General features: G+C 34.0%; 1 protein-coding gene and 1 long non-coding RNA gene across 5 annotated transcripts in view; one reads left to right on the forward strand and one right to left on the reverse strand.

Annotated features, from left to right (window-relative positions):
• Positions 1–320: 320 nt before the first annotated feature.
• LOC136031403 (uncharacterized) overlaps positions 321–15251 on the forward strand; it is a 69436-nt gene continuing 54505 nt past the window's right edge. Inside the window, exon 1 of the long non-coding RNA XR_010618504.1 lies at positions 321–435. This is a non-coding gene — a long non-coding RNA (uncharacterized LOC136031403). The remainder of the gene's footprint in view (positions 436–15251) is intronic.
• The window catches only part of LOC136031402 (uncharacterized), a 91937-nt gene continuing 81286 nt past the window's right edge, over positions 4601–15251 (reverse strand). For all 4 annotated transcript variants that reach the window (XM_065710947.1, XM_065710945.1, XM_065710946.1 and 1 more), the window contains 2 exons: positions 13932–14048; positions 4601–4784 (listed from right to left, as the gene is read on the reverse strand). In XM_065710947.1, the coding sequence (XP_065567019.1) occupies positions 4669–4784; positions 13932–14048 (233 nt within the window). In that variant the 3' untranslated portion in view covers positions 4601–4668. The remainder of the gene's footprint in view (positions 4785–13931; positions 14049–15251) is intronic.

A 15251-nucleotide genomic window follows, 5' to 3' on the forward strand; every position in this document is an offset into this window, starting at 1 on the left:
CATTGAAGAAAATCACTAAAGATCACAAAAACCTAGTGATTTTTTTCATTGGGTGGCAACCTTGACCGTTAGTCTCATCAAGGTACAAGTCGGATATCTTTACAAATCCACTCTGTGAAAAATCAAACCCTTGCAAACTCTTAATTAGAACATTGTCAAATACTTGCGTACAATTAATGCTTTCAAAAATAATACTGGCGTAAATTAATTTTTTTCTACAATCTTGGCCTGTCTTTGGTAACTGATTTATATTTTAATAGCTTTTTGCTGTAAGGTGAGTTATGTTATTATTTGACACTTATTTAACTTCATCCTTTTAGGTAACCGTCTGGGGGAGATCACTACAGTCCTTATAGGTATTTTGATGACTTTTTTCGTATACTTTTGGATGGTGTCGAAAGGAGGTAGGCGCAGTCTCGGAAGGAAAAGTTACCAGTAAGAATAGTTGGATAGGAGTTTGAATCCTTAGCAATGTGTGTGAACGGATAGAAAAATTTACGGATTTGAATATAAATGCTTTAAAAACTTAAAATAGCGCTTTTCATTTATTTTGACCTTGTCAAAAAGGGCTTGTCATTGAACAGAGAAAAGGAGTGAAAAGAGTAAAATACGAATGTTTACGGATTTGAATATAAATGCTTTAAAAACTTAAAATAGCGCTTTTCATTTATTTTGACCTTGTCAAAAAGGGCTTGTCATTGAACAGAGAAAAGGAGTGAAAAGAGTAAAATACGAATGTTTTAAAAACTTAAAATAACGCGTGTCATTTATTTTGACCTTGTCAAAAAGAGTTTGTCATTTATTTTGGTTCATTTCGGCTATTTTGACAAAATACTCCTTGAACAAAAATACTTTTTCTTTATGTCATTGTTTGTACACAATTGGAAGATGATAAGCCACTTTGATGGTCAGCCCGGAAAAATCCCTTTTGTGTTTTTCTTACCTTTTCTAGTGATTTATCGAAGTAGAAAGAGTATTTAACGAATAGTTATATCGAACGGAAAGAATAATTTACGCATTTTACCAAGTACTGAAGAGAGTAAAATACAAATGTTTTAAAAACTTAAAATAACGCTTGTCATTTATTTTGACCTTTTCAAAAGAGCTTTTCATTCGTTTTAGTCAATTTTGCCTAATTCGACAAAACACTCCTTGAAAAAAGAAGTTTTTTTTATGTCAATGCTTGTACACAATTGGTAGATGATAAGCCACTTTGATGGTCAGCCCGGAAAATCACTTTTGTGTTTTTCTTACTTTTTCTAGTGATTTGTCGAAATTGAAAGAATAATTGAACGAATAATTTAATCGAACGGAAAGAATAATTTGCGCGTTTTACCAATTACGGAAAAGGGTAAAATACAAGTGTTTTTAAAACTTAAAAGAACACTTGTGATTTACTTGGTCCTTGTCGAAAAAGCTTGTCTTTTATTTTGGTTAATTTCACCTAATTTGACAAAAAACTCCTTAAAAAAAATGCTTTTTCTTTAAGTCAAAGCCTACAAACAATTTGAAGATGATAAGCGACTTTGATGGTCAGCTCCGAAAAATCCTTTTTGTGTTTTTCTTACCTTTTCTAGTGATTTGTCGAAGGTGAAAGAATAATTGAATCGAATGGAAAGAGTAACTTGCACATTTTACCAAGTACTGAAAAGAGTAAAATACAAATGTTTTAAAAACGTAAAATAACGATTGTCGTTTATTTTGACCTTTGTCAAAAAGAGCTTCTCATTTATTTTGATTAATTTCGCCTAATTCGACAAAACATTCCTTGAAAAAAAAAATGCTATTTCTTTATGTCAATGCTCTTACACAATTGGTAGATGATAAGCCACTTTGATGGTCAGCCCGGATAATCACTTTTGTGTTTTTCTTACTTTTTCTAGTGATTTGTCGGAAAGAATAATTGAACGAATAATTTAATCGAACGGAAAGAATAATTTACGCATTTTACCAAGCAGCCTACTGAAGAGAGTAAAATACAAATGTTTTAAAAACTTAAAATAACGCTTGTCATTTATTTTGACCTTTTCAAAAGAGCTTTTCATTCGTTTTGGTTAATTTTGTCTAATTCGACAAAACACTCCTTGAAAAAAAAAATATTTTTTTTTTATGTCAATGCTTGTACACAATTGGGGGTTATAAGCCACTTTGATGGTCAGCCCGGAAAATCACTTTTGTGTTTTTCTTACTTTTTCTAGTGATTTGTCGAAATTGAAAGAATAATTGAACGAATAATTTAATCGAACGGAAAGAATAATTTACACATTTTACCAATTACGGAAAAGGGTAAAATACAAATGTTCTAAAAACTTAAAATAACGCTTGTCATTTTTTTGGTCCTTGTCGAAAAAGCTTGTCTTTATTTTTGTTAATTTCACCTAATTTGGCAAAAAACTCATTTAAAAAAATGCTTTTTCTTTAAGTCAAAGCCTACAAACAATTTGGAGATGATAAGCCACTTTGATGGTCAGCTCGGAAAAATCCTTTTTGTGTTTTTCTTACATTTTCTAGTGATTTGTCTAAGTAGAAAGAGTATTTAACGAATAGTTAAATCGAACGGAAAGAATAATTTACGCATTTTACCAAGTACTGAAGAGAGTAAAATACAAATGTTTTAAAAACTTAAAATAACGCTTGTCATTTATTTTGACCTTTTCAAAAGAGCTTTTCATTCGTTTTAGTTAATTTTGCCTAATCCGACAAAACACTCCTTGAAAAAAGAAGTTTTTTTTATGTCAATGCTTGTACACAATTGGGAGATGATAAGCCACTTTAATGGTCAGCCCGGAAAATCACTTTTGTGTTTTTCTTACTTTTTCTAGTGATTTGTCGAAATTGAAAGAATAATTGAACGAATAATTCAATCGAACAGAAAGAATAATTTGCGCATTTTACCAATTACGGAAAAGGGTAAAATACAAATGTTTTAAAAACTTAAAATAACGCTTGTCATTTATTTTGACCTTGTCGAAAAGAGCTCGTCATTTATTTTGGTTAATTTCGCCTAATTCGATAAAACATTCCTTTGAAAAAAACTTTTTCTTTGTGTCGATGCATGTCTTTGTGTCATTGTGTTGCGAGAGCAACACTTTAATTTTGTCGTGTTTTTTTTTTCCTAGCACCCTAATTTCAGCTTATTCCTAGAAAGTAGTAAGGGTCTAACCTCTGCGGTTTTTACGGAAAATGTAGACCTAAGGCGGGATTGATGAATATGACTTTGTATTTTGGAAAGCTTCTTAGAGCTCTTGCCTGGGGCCGAAAAGGATGGTTTTTGCTTGTCCTTGAGCCAAAGCATATAGTGTGTGAAGTGACTTGGAGTTTTATAGCCTATTTGAGAGAGAACTATCTGAAGTTATGCAGTCAAACTATTGTTTCATCAAACCATGCTTCTGCTTTCGAGTGGAAAGCTGCGTTCTAGCAAGCAAGCAGGCAGGCACCAGTTTCAAATTGAAGATGGACTAAAATCTATAAGTGTTAAATATATGCGGCAGTTACCCGGTCCCATAGCCAATATATCTTCTTTGAGTGATAAATAGAAAAAATTACAGAAATAAAAAAGTGGGGACCGAAAGTACTTCCATCTATTGTTTCTACCCATTTCTGTTCGTGATTTCAGCTGAGTTTATCATTCGGTTTTCGCACTTGAGATTGCGGTAGAGAAATGTTATCAGATGTACCTCTTAAGCTGTATAAGTTCTCTCATTGCTAAAGAAATTGGAGTTTATCCTTTGCTCCTTTCTAAGTGGATGACGTTAGAAACTTGGCGTACGGCAAAAAAGTCAACTTTTGAACTGATAGATTTTTTTTTCGACGGCAATCGATAGCTCTTTATGAGCTTATCAAACTTTATGTCATCCATTTTTTGGTAGAAAAATTCCATCATGAGATATACCAGTCTGCAAGTTTTAAAGGGGTTGACAACTTACAGTTGTAAGGTACACACTGAAACCAAAAATAGGCCGATATCCAATTGTGAGACATTTAGAGGAGTTTTAAGCAACAGTCGGCTGTTAGCTCATAATCATCTTCCGCAATAAGGGGTTTGCAACTTTTCTAGTTAGTGTACCTATTATTTGTTTCCGGTGTGTTTGATGGTGAGACCAATTTGGTTCCAACGGTAAGACATGCTGGGGACCTGTAGGTAATAATTGGCTGTTAGACTACAATCATCTTCAGCGATGAGAGGTTTGCAACCTTTGCTCGTTGCAATGAGGGGTTTGCAACTTTTGCGGTTGTTCTACCTAGTATTTATTTTAAGATCCTTACAGATTAACAACTTCAGCGTTTAATCGAAGTGAGGAAACAAAACCAAAGTGTTGCTCTCGCAATACTTTACTCTGTGAACCCAAACAAAGGTTGCCGCAATACCTCACGTTGCCCTTACAACGTAGGTCTAGTTTATTTTGGTTATTTCGCCTAATTCTACAGAAACTCCTTGAAAAAAACTTTTTCTTTATGTCAATACTTGTACACAATTGGGAGATGATAAGCCACTTTGATGGTCAGCCCGGAAAAATCCCTTTTTGTGTTTTTCTTAATAGTGCTTCTATAATCCAAATTAACCAGAGAAAAAATAAAGCCTAGCCTTTGTTTGAACACAACATGTATATAATTTATATTAAGAAAAAACGATTTGTAGAAAATTTCAGCAATTCTCCTCCTAAAATTTTAAGACTTCTCGAACGAATGTGAGTTTGGTTCTGGTGATGGTATCCTGGACATTTCAAAGATTTGTCGAGCATGAATGATGCGATCAGATGCTTTGTCGAAGTTGCCATTTAACCCTAAATAGAAATGGATTGTTTTTAGCATTATGATCTAATCACATTTCCCCCCTTGTTTTTCCTTTATTGGTCAAACAAAAGCCCTAGGATATAAACAGAAAAATGTTCAAGATTAACTGTCTACCAAACAAAGGACATATATTCTATATATGTTTACCCCTTATAGGGTAGTAAATTTTGTCTGGGAGGTCAAAGACCCTAAATTTTATCAAGGAAAAATCCTTGCAAGGCTTTTGCTTGTATTTATGTAAATCTGTTTGGGAGAAACAAACAACAAGGATATAATATTCACAGCTATTGCTAAATGCACACTTTATAGGAATTCGTTCGTTACATTCTTTTTTCCCCTTAGCTTTTATGCTTTGTTTATGCACTAAATATAAACATAATAATTTATAAATAAAAAAAAATTGATAATTCATTGGTAAGTTATTTTTATTTTTATAAATGAAAAAAATAACTAGTATATGAAAAAAAAGTTACGTCAAAGAATAGCAGTTCATTGAAAATTAGCATAAAATTAACATATCACTGTAACCTAAAACAATCAGGAATAAGGTAAATGATTGTTCTATTTTTCACGTTTGTTCTGCTTTTCGTTTTGTCCCTCTTTTTATTTGAATCCTATAAGTGCTCTGACAAATATTTGTAAAGAAATAAAATTAGTAAATGCTACCTTCCGATAAAATTTAGGAAAGGTTGTAGACAAATTTGCCTTTTTGAAACCCTGACAATGGACTTGAACTCAATATCAGGCATTTAAGGTACTAAATACTCTACTAAAATCGCAGAGCACAAGGCTTTAAGTTGGGTAAGGTGTGTGGCCACAAGCTAGTTTCAAACACTTTGCGGTAACGAACTGTACGTAAGGAACTACGCGGCTCAATAGCAACCGAAACTCATAAAAACTGATACCAATAGTTATGTCAAAAGAATAAAATTATTATGCTGATTCCAAATATATAAGTTTCCTTAAGATTAGCGTTACCCATCAAAAGCCTACGAGTCTGAGAAAATTTGCCCGATTCTAATAGGGAGAAACACCCCCTAAAATTCAAAGAATTATAATGAAAATCACACCACCAGATTCAGCATATCAGAGAACCTTACTGTAGACGTTTCAAGCTCCTATCTGCTAAAATGTGGAATTTTGTATTTTTCACCAGAAGACAGATCACGGATGCGTGTTTATTTGTTGTTGTTTTTTTCTAGGGGTGATCGTATCGACCCAGCGGTCCTAAAATATTGAGAGAGGGCTCATTCAAATGAAAATTAAAAGCTCTAGTGTCATTCTTTCAGTGAAAAAAGACTGGAGGGCAACTAGGCTCCCTCCCCCGCTCCTTTTCCCATTATTGTCCGATTAAAATTTTTAGATAGTCGTTTTGTTCCGCATAGTTGAAAGGCCCGGCGGCTATGCCTTCGGCGATAACATGACCATCCGCAGCCTCTGCGGGTTCTTAAGTTATAAAGTTTAGCCATTGTTTACGTAGACTATTTGTTATTGAGAAGTATGCGTACATTTTTCGGGTTGGGGGGGAGGGAAAATTGTCTGCCGGGAAATTTTTCAAGGGGAGGGAGGTGTCCAAGGGGAGACTTTTCCAGGGAAAATATTACATTGGGGGGAATTTGCCAAAATTCCTATAAGAAATTATTTTTATATGCGTTGCTTTCTCTTTGCCGAACTCAATTTTACGCGTGGAGATATTAAGGATAATCGTTTGAGGTAAATTTTTACCGGGATTGAATTGTCTAAAGGATATTTCCGTGAGAAGGAGGATTTTTCCGTGGTGGTGGAGCCAGATTTCCTGGTATTATTTAAAGAACGATCAGAAATTCAATAAGAAAAAGTTTTTCAACTGAGAGTAAGGAATAATTTAAAACTAACAGAAATTGTTGCTTATATGAGGGGGTTTCCCCCTCCACAACACCTCGCTCTTTACGCTAAAGTTTAAATTGTGTCCCAATTCCTTAAGAACCGCTTCTGAAACACAAGGGTCGTTGAATTAGAACAATAAAAACTTGTTTTTTTTTTAAGTACTAAAAAATTTTAGCGCGAAGAGTGAGGTGTTGAGGAAGGAGAATGCCTAAAATATACGTAATTATTTCTGTGTATTTCAAGTTCTAATGGTGCTCCTTAATTTCAGTTGGAAAAACTTTTTTTTTATTTAATATCCTAAAATAACATTGAATTAAGGTTAATGATTGTTTTATCTTTAATCGGACACTTTCGTTTGTTCTGCTTTTTATTTTGTCCCTCATTTTATTTCAATGCTCTAATTAGGCCTCTAAGAGATATTAAATAAAAAAAACAAGTTTTTTCAACTGAAAGTAAGGAGCAACGTTAAAATTGAAACGAACAGAAATTATTACGTCTATGAAGGGGGTTTCCCCCTCCTCAAAAACGCGCTCTTTACGCTAAAGTTCTTTAGTATTTTTAAAAAGCGTCTTATTGTTCTAATTAACAACCCTTGTGTTTCAAGAGTTATTCTTAAAGAATTGGGTCAAAATCCGAACTTTAGCGTAAAGAGCGAGGTGTTGAGGAGGAGTAACCCTTTTTATACACGTAATAATTTCTGTTCGTTTTAAATTTTAGTATTGCTCCTTACTTTCAGTTGAAAAAACTTGTCTTTTTATTTGATTTCTGATCGTTTTTTAAATAGTGCCAAGAAATCTGTCCCTACCTCCAAGGAGAAACCCCCTCACCATGGAAATATTCTCTAGAAAATTCAATCCCAGTGAAAATTTACCCACGACAATTACTCTTAACCATTCCGCACGCAAATTGAGACGGAAAAGAGAAAGCAAGACATATAAAAAGAATTTTGTATAAGAATTCTGGGAAATTCCCGCTGCGTATAATTTCCTCTGACTAGTTCATTCCCTGAAAACTTCCCTCCCCATGGAAAATTCTCCAGTGGAAAAAACACCAGCAGAAAATTTATCCCCTCCCCCACGCGAAAATGTATGCCTGCATCCCTATAACAAATTCTATGCATAAACAATGGCCAAACTGTATAACTTAAAGGCCTTTCCCCTGTGGCTGTGGGGGAATGGGTCACGTTATACCCAAAGGCATAGTTATTGGGCCTTTTAACTGTGATGAAAAAAATGGCTATCTCAAAATTTTGATCGGCCTTTGGTAAAAAAAAGAGTGGCGTGGGAGGTGGCCTATTTGTCCTCCAATTTTTGGCACTTGAAAAGGGAACTACAACTTTTAATTTCCATTCAAATGAGCCATCTTCCGATATTCTAGGACAACAGGGTTGATACAATAAACCCCTGGGGAAAAAAAGAAAAATAAATAAATAAACACGCATCCGTGATCTTTCTTCTAGCAAAAAATTGAAAATTTCACATTTTTGCAGATAGGAAGCTGAAACTTATATATTAGGGTTCTCTGATTAGCTGAATCCGTATGGTGTGATTTTCATTAAGATCACTTGACTTTTTGGGGTTATTTCTTCATTTTTTCGAAAATCAGGAACATTTTCTCAGGCTCTTAAAAATAAAAATTTCCCCATTTTTGCAGATAGGAGCTTAAAACCTCTAAAGTAGGGTTTTCTGATATTGTGAATCTGATGATGTGACTTTCATTAAGATTCTCTGACTTTTAGAAGGTGTTTCCCCCTTTTTTCGAAAATAAGGCAAACTTTCCCAGGCTCGTAACTTTTGATGGATAAGACTAAACTTAATGAAACTTATATATTTAAAATAGACATAAAATTCTTTTTATGTATCTATTCCGTTTTTAGAGTTTCGGTTACTATTGAGCAGGGTCGCTCCTTGCTTACACTTGGTTACCACGAACTCTTTTGTTGTATAACCAAAAGCAGCAAATACAACCTTCATATAAAATTTAGGAGAGGTGTACGCATATATTCTTTTCAAAACCCCATCGACGGATTTCAAGCCAATCTTAAGCATTTAATGTACTACTTTCTTGTTAATAATCTGTTTAATTTAATTACGTTACTAATAATTTTCTTTTTGTTATAGTAATTATTTTTATGTCACTCCGTTTCATTTTGTAATTAAATAAAAAAACAAGTTTTTTTTTAAACTGAAAGTAAGGAGCGACATTACAACTTGAAACGAACAGAAATTACCCCGTATATGAAGGGGGCTGTTCCCTCCTCAACGCCTCGCTCTTTGCGCTAAAGTTCGACTCTTTCTCTCAACTCCTCTTTTTAAAACAGTTAAAACTTTACCGTAAAGAGTGGGGTGTTGAGGAGGGAACAGCCCCTTTCATATATGGGGTAATGTCTGTTTGTTTTAAGTTTTAATGTCGCTCCTTACTTTCAGTTAAAAAAAAATTGTTTTTTTATTTAATTTCTGAACTTTTCGAGTTAATCCATGTTTTGACTCAAATATAATTTTAAAACAGGGAAAAACTTTAGCGCAAAGAGTGGGGCGTTGAGGAGGGAACAACCCCCTTTCATATACGGAATAATTTCTGTTCGTTTTAAGTTTTAATGTCGCTCCTTACTTTCAGTTAAAAAAACTTGTTTTTTTAAATTTAATTTCTGAACGTTTTTGAATTAATGCATGTTTTGATTTTGGCTCTCCGCACATGAACACTTAGAACGAAATTTGCATGTTTTTTTTTTGGCTAAATGGCTTTTTCTTAGTTTTTGATCGGACGATTTTGAGAAGAAAGGAATGGGGGACGGGGCCTAAATGCCCTTCAATCTTTTGGTTACTTAAAAAGGCAACTAGAACTTTTAATTTTTTACGAACATTTTTATTAATAAAAAATATACGTAACTTCCGAATTAACTTTCGTAACGAACTTCTATATTCGTATATTTTTATTACGTATATGAGGAGGTTTTCCCCCTCTTTAATACCTTGCTCTTTACACTAAAACTTACATTTTGTCCCAATTCTTTAAGAATGACCCCTGAATCACAAAGGCCGTAGAAGAAATAGTTGAAATTACTAAACATACTTTAGCGTAAAGAGCAGGTATTTAGGAGGAGATGAACCCCTCATATGCTTAATAATTTCCGTTCGTTTTGTTTTAATGCTGCTCCTTACTTTCAATCGAAAAAACTTTTTCATATTTATCTTTTCATTGTTTTTTGTTTTGAATAATATTAGAAAATCCTGCGCCCCTTCATGGAAATTCTCTCATCCCATGAAAAATTCCTCCATTGAAAGGTCCTTCCAAGTAACCTCCTCCCCTCAACCCCCTCCGTATCCAAGGAAAAATTCCCCTGAAAACGTCTGTACACTTCCCGATAACCATTAATATATGTATTAAATAAAAAAAACAAGTTTTTTTTAAAATGAAAGTAAGGTGCGACATTAAAACTTAAAACGAACCGAAATTACTCCGTTTATGAAAGGGGCTTTTCCTCCTCAACGGTCCGCTCTTTACGCTAAAGTTTGACTCTTTCTCTTAACTCTACTTCTTAAAACAGTAAAAATCTTTTAGCGTAAAGAGCGGGGCGTTGAGGAGGAAAGGCCCCTTTCATATACGGAGTAATATCTGTTCATTTTAAGTTTTAATGTCGATCCTTACTTTCATTTAAAAAAACTTGTTTTTTAATTAAAATTTTTTTTTATAAATAATTAAAAAATTTACTCACATAAATAATTAAAACGAAATTTGCATAATAATTTTTTTTTGGCTGAATGGCTTTCTCATAGTTTTAATCGGAAGATTTTGAGAAAAAAGGAGAGAGGGAGGAAGCCTAGTTGCCCTCCAATTTTTGATTACTTAAAAAGGCAACTAGAACTTTTAATTTTTTTACGAACATTTTCATTAGTAAAAAATAGACGTAATTTACGAATTAACTTACGTAACGAACTTCTATATTCGTATGTTTTTATTGCGTATATGAGAGAGTTCACCCCTCGTCGATACCTCGCTCTTTACCCTAAAGCTTTAAATTCTGTCCCGATTCCTTAAGAATGACCTTTGAATCACAAAGGCCGTAGAATAAATAGTTGAAATTACTAAAAATACTTTAGCGTAAAGAGCGAGGTATTACGAGGAGGTAAACCCCTCCTATGCGCAATAATTTCTGCTCGTTTTAAGTTTTAGTGCTGCTCCTCACTTTCAGTAGAAAAAAACTTTTCATATATATTTTTTCATTGTTTTTTTCAAATAATGCTAAAAAATTCTGCGCCCTCTTCATTGAAAGTCTCTTCCCCCATGAGAAGTTTTTCCATGGAAAGATCCTCCCCCGTAACCCCCCACCTTAAACTCTTCCTTCCAAACCAAAAATAATTCCCCCTGAAAACGTCCGTACACTTCCCAGTAACCCTTACTATATATAAACACAGGTCAAAGTTTGTAACTTGCAACCCCTCCCACGGGGACTTCCTGGGAGTAAATCGTCCTCAAAGACATAGTTATTAGGTTTATCGACTATGGTGAATAAAATGGCTATCTCAGAATTTTGATCCGGTGACTTTGGGGAAAAAATGAGCGTGGGAGGGGGCCTAGGTGCCCTCCGATTTTTTAGCCACTTAAAAAGGGCACTAGAACTTTTAATTTCCGTGAGAATAAGCCCTCTCGCGACATTCTAGGACCACTGAGTCGATACGATCACCCCTGGGAAAAAAAAACAACAAAAAAACAAATAAACACGCATCCGTGATTTGTCTTCTGGCAAAAAATGCGAAATTCCACATTTTTGTAGATAGGAGCTTGAAACTTCTACATTAATGTTCTCCGATACGCTGAATCTGATGGTGTGATTTTCGTTAAGATTGTATGACCTTTAGGGGGTGTTTTTCCCTATTTTCTAAAATGAGGCAAATTTTCTCAAGCTCGTAACCTTTGATAGGTAAGACTAATCTTGACGAAACATATATATTTAAAATCAGCATTAAAATTCAATTCTTTTGATGTAACTATTGGTATCAAAATTCCATTTTTTAGAGTTTCGGTTACTATTGAGCCGGGTCGCTCCTTACTACAGTTTGTTACCACGAACTGTTTGAAACACTGATTAAAGTTTCTAACTTTTAGCCCCTTCCTCGGGGACTGTGATGGAGTAAGTCGTCCCCAAAGACATAGTTATTAGGTTTTTTTGACTATGCTCAACAAAATGGCTATCTCAGAATTTTGACCAGTTGACTTTTGGAAAAAATGAGCGTGGGAGGGGGTCTAGGGGCCCTACAATTTTTTTGGTCACTTAAAAAGGGCACTAGAACTTTTAATTTCTGTTAGAATGAGCCCTCTCGCAACGTTCTAAGACAAAAATACTAAATTCCACATTTTTGTAGATAGGATCTTAAACATTCTACAGTAGGGTTCTCTGATACGCTGAATGTGATGGTGTGATTTTCGTTAAGATTCTATGACTTTCAGGGGGTGTTTCCCACTGTTTTCCAAAATAAGGCAAATTTTCTCAGGCTCGTAACTTTTGATAAGTAGGACTAAATTTGATGAAACTTATATATTTTAAATCAGCATAAAAATTTTTTAAAGTTTCGTTTACTATTGAGCCGGATCGCTTCTTACCACAGTTCGTTACCACGAACTGTTTGATTTTGGCGTTCCGCAGATGAATGATTAAAACAAAATTTGCATATTTATTTTTTTGGCTAATTGGCTTTCTCATAATTTTGATCGAACGGTTTTGAGAAAAAAGGAGTGGGGGACGAGGCCCAGTTGCCCTCCAATTTTTTGGCTACTTAAAAAGGCAACTAGAACTTTTAGTTTCTTGTGAACGTTTTCATTAGGAAAAGATATACGTAAATTACGGATTAGCTTACGTAACGAACTTCTTTATCCGTATGTTCTTATTACCTATATGAGGGGGTTTGCCCACTCGTCAATACCTTGCTCTTTAAACTAAAGCTTAAATTTTGTCCTGATTCATTAAGGATTACCCCTGAATCACAAAGGCCGTAGAATAAATAGTTGAAATTACTAAAAATACTTTAGTATAAGGAGTGAGCTGTTAGGAGAAGGTGAACCCCTTATATGCGTAATATTTACTGTTCTTTTTATGTTTTAATGCTACTCCTTACTTTCAGTTGAAAATCTTTTTCATATTTATTTTTTTTGTTCTTTTTTTAAATAATGCTAGAAAATCCTATATGCAAACACTGGACAAAGTGTGTAACTAGCAGCCCCTCCCACGGGGACTCTAGGGGAGCAAGTCGTTCCCAGAGACATAGTTGTAAGGTTTTTCGACTATGTTGAACAAAATGGCTGTCTCAGAATTTTGATCCGACGACTTTGGGAAAAATGAGCGTGGGAGGGGGCCTAAGTGCCCTCCAATTTTGGGGTCACTTAAAAAGGGCACTAGAACTTTTCATTTCCGTTCAAATGAGCCGACTCGCAAAATTATAGGACCACTGAGTCGATACGATTACCCCTGGAAAAAAAACAAAAACAAATAAACATCTGTCTTCTGGCAAAAAATACAAAAATCCATATTCTTATAGATAGGAGCTTTAAAGTTGTACAGTAGAGTTCTCCGATAAGCTGAATCTGATGATGTGATTTTCGTTAAGATTCTATGACTTTTAGAGGGCCTTTCCCCCTATTTTCTAAAAGAAGGCAATTTTTCTCAGGTTCGTAACTTTTGATGGGTAAGTCTAAACTTGATGAAACTTATATATTTAAAATCAGAATTAAAATGCAATTCTTTTGATGTAACTATTAGTATCAAAATTCCGTTTTTTAGAGTCTTGGTTACTATTGAGCCGGGTCGCTCCTTACTACAGTTTGTTACCACGAACTGTTTAATTTGAAAACCCCTTTGGGGCGGGACTTGTGCCTTACAGCCTGACATGACCATCCTAATCAGAAGCTTAGCTAGGGCTAACTTAGCTAAGATGAAGATAATTTACATAGCTATAATGAAATAACTAAGGATAGAATGATAACTGATATATTTTTTTTTTTTTTTTTTTTAAGAAATAAATAGAGGCTAGATGCCAAAGTCTAGACAAAATTGAATTAGCCAAGTGAGAAGAAACAAAGATATAGATATATATCTAGTAAACATAATTGCGCATCATAGATATAAATATAGTATAATTGCGTGTAATGAACTAAATATAAAGATACAGATATAACATACAAAAATAGTGTAAAGAATTGTGGGACAACTAGAGAGATATAGCTCTTTACTGCATTGTCACACCTGTGTATGAAAAAAAATTTTTTTAGAGACTTACCATGGATAACAGCTATCAGAAGACAACAGAATATCGACATTTCTTTGTCTTTGGATAGTACGCTAAGCTCCAGGCCACATTGAGTATATTTCTTTGCTTCCTTCAACTTTCCAGCTTCTAGAAAGAAAAACAGCTTTTTTATTGTTTCAAATCGCAGAACATCCCTCAAAATACTAATTTTGTTATCTTAAAATATTTGAGGATATCATGACATTTAATATAAACTCGTACAATATCTAAGAGATCAGTAAAGAGTTATAAACTAATAAATATAGAAACTATTAATTTATAAATTATAGTTTATGAATTTATAAACTATAAATTTTTGCAGCAGAATAATATATATATATATATATATATATATATATATTAAAAAGTAATTTCAATCATGTATTTTCAACATTCAATTATAACTTTGGCAGAAAACTAGCTTTCCCTTTCATGTAGTTTCAGATTGTGGCATAATACTGAAAATAAATCAAAGATGTAACAGACGTAAGTCACGTTCAGCTGAAAGAAATTCTTCTTATTCAAGTAGTGTCTACAGTAATATTCTATAATCATCCTATTTAACTAAGTGGCTAAGTGGTTGGGGCGCTGGTTAGGAATTCTTTGTCCAAGGGGTACGGATTTAATCCCAGGCGTAGCCAGTTATTTGGTTTGGGACGGGGGTCAGTAGAAAACACAGTATGAAGATACATATAAGAATTTTTTTCGAAATGTAGAGGAAGCGAATGCCCTTTTCCAGCCTGTGTATTTTGCACCCCTTGCAATATATCTGGATAATCGATAGGTATCGATAGTATATCGATAGTATTATCGATAGTATTCAATATCGATAGTATTCGATAGGTTTTTCTGTGACACCGCATCCTATAACAGCATTTACAATTTCTGACATTCTCTATAATAGGAAAGGAATTGATAACTGCTTCTAGAGTCTTTTACAGTAAAGTAGACTAAAAAATAAATTTTATCAACTTGAAAGTTCGTACTTTTTCTAAATTAGAAAGGAAAACAAGTAAATTACGAGTTAGAATGAAGGATGAACCGATTTCTTTAACCCAATATAATACCATCTTTCTGCTATTGCAAATCAGTGCTGGATTTGTGATTAGATCTCTTCAGGACTAGGCCAGCTCAATCAGGAACATTTTAGAGCAAATGATTGGGCTCAATCCATTTAATTTTTTGCAAATTACTTTAATGTCGCAACAGGACTCTTGGGGCTAGATCAGATGCGGTAATTTGGATTTGAACCAACCTCATCCCTAAAAGGTTGGCATTCAGGGAAGAAATACCGATGGATCATTGACGATA

Source organism: Artemia franciscana, chromosome 9 (assembly GCF_032884065.1).
Source record: "Artemia franciscana chromosome 9, ASM3288406v1, whole genome shotgun sequence".
Taxonomy (NCBI): domain Eukaryota; kingdom Metazoa; phylum Arthropoda; class Branchiopoda; order Anostraca; family Artemiidae; genus Artemia; species Artemia franciscana.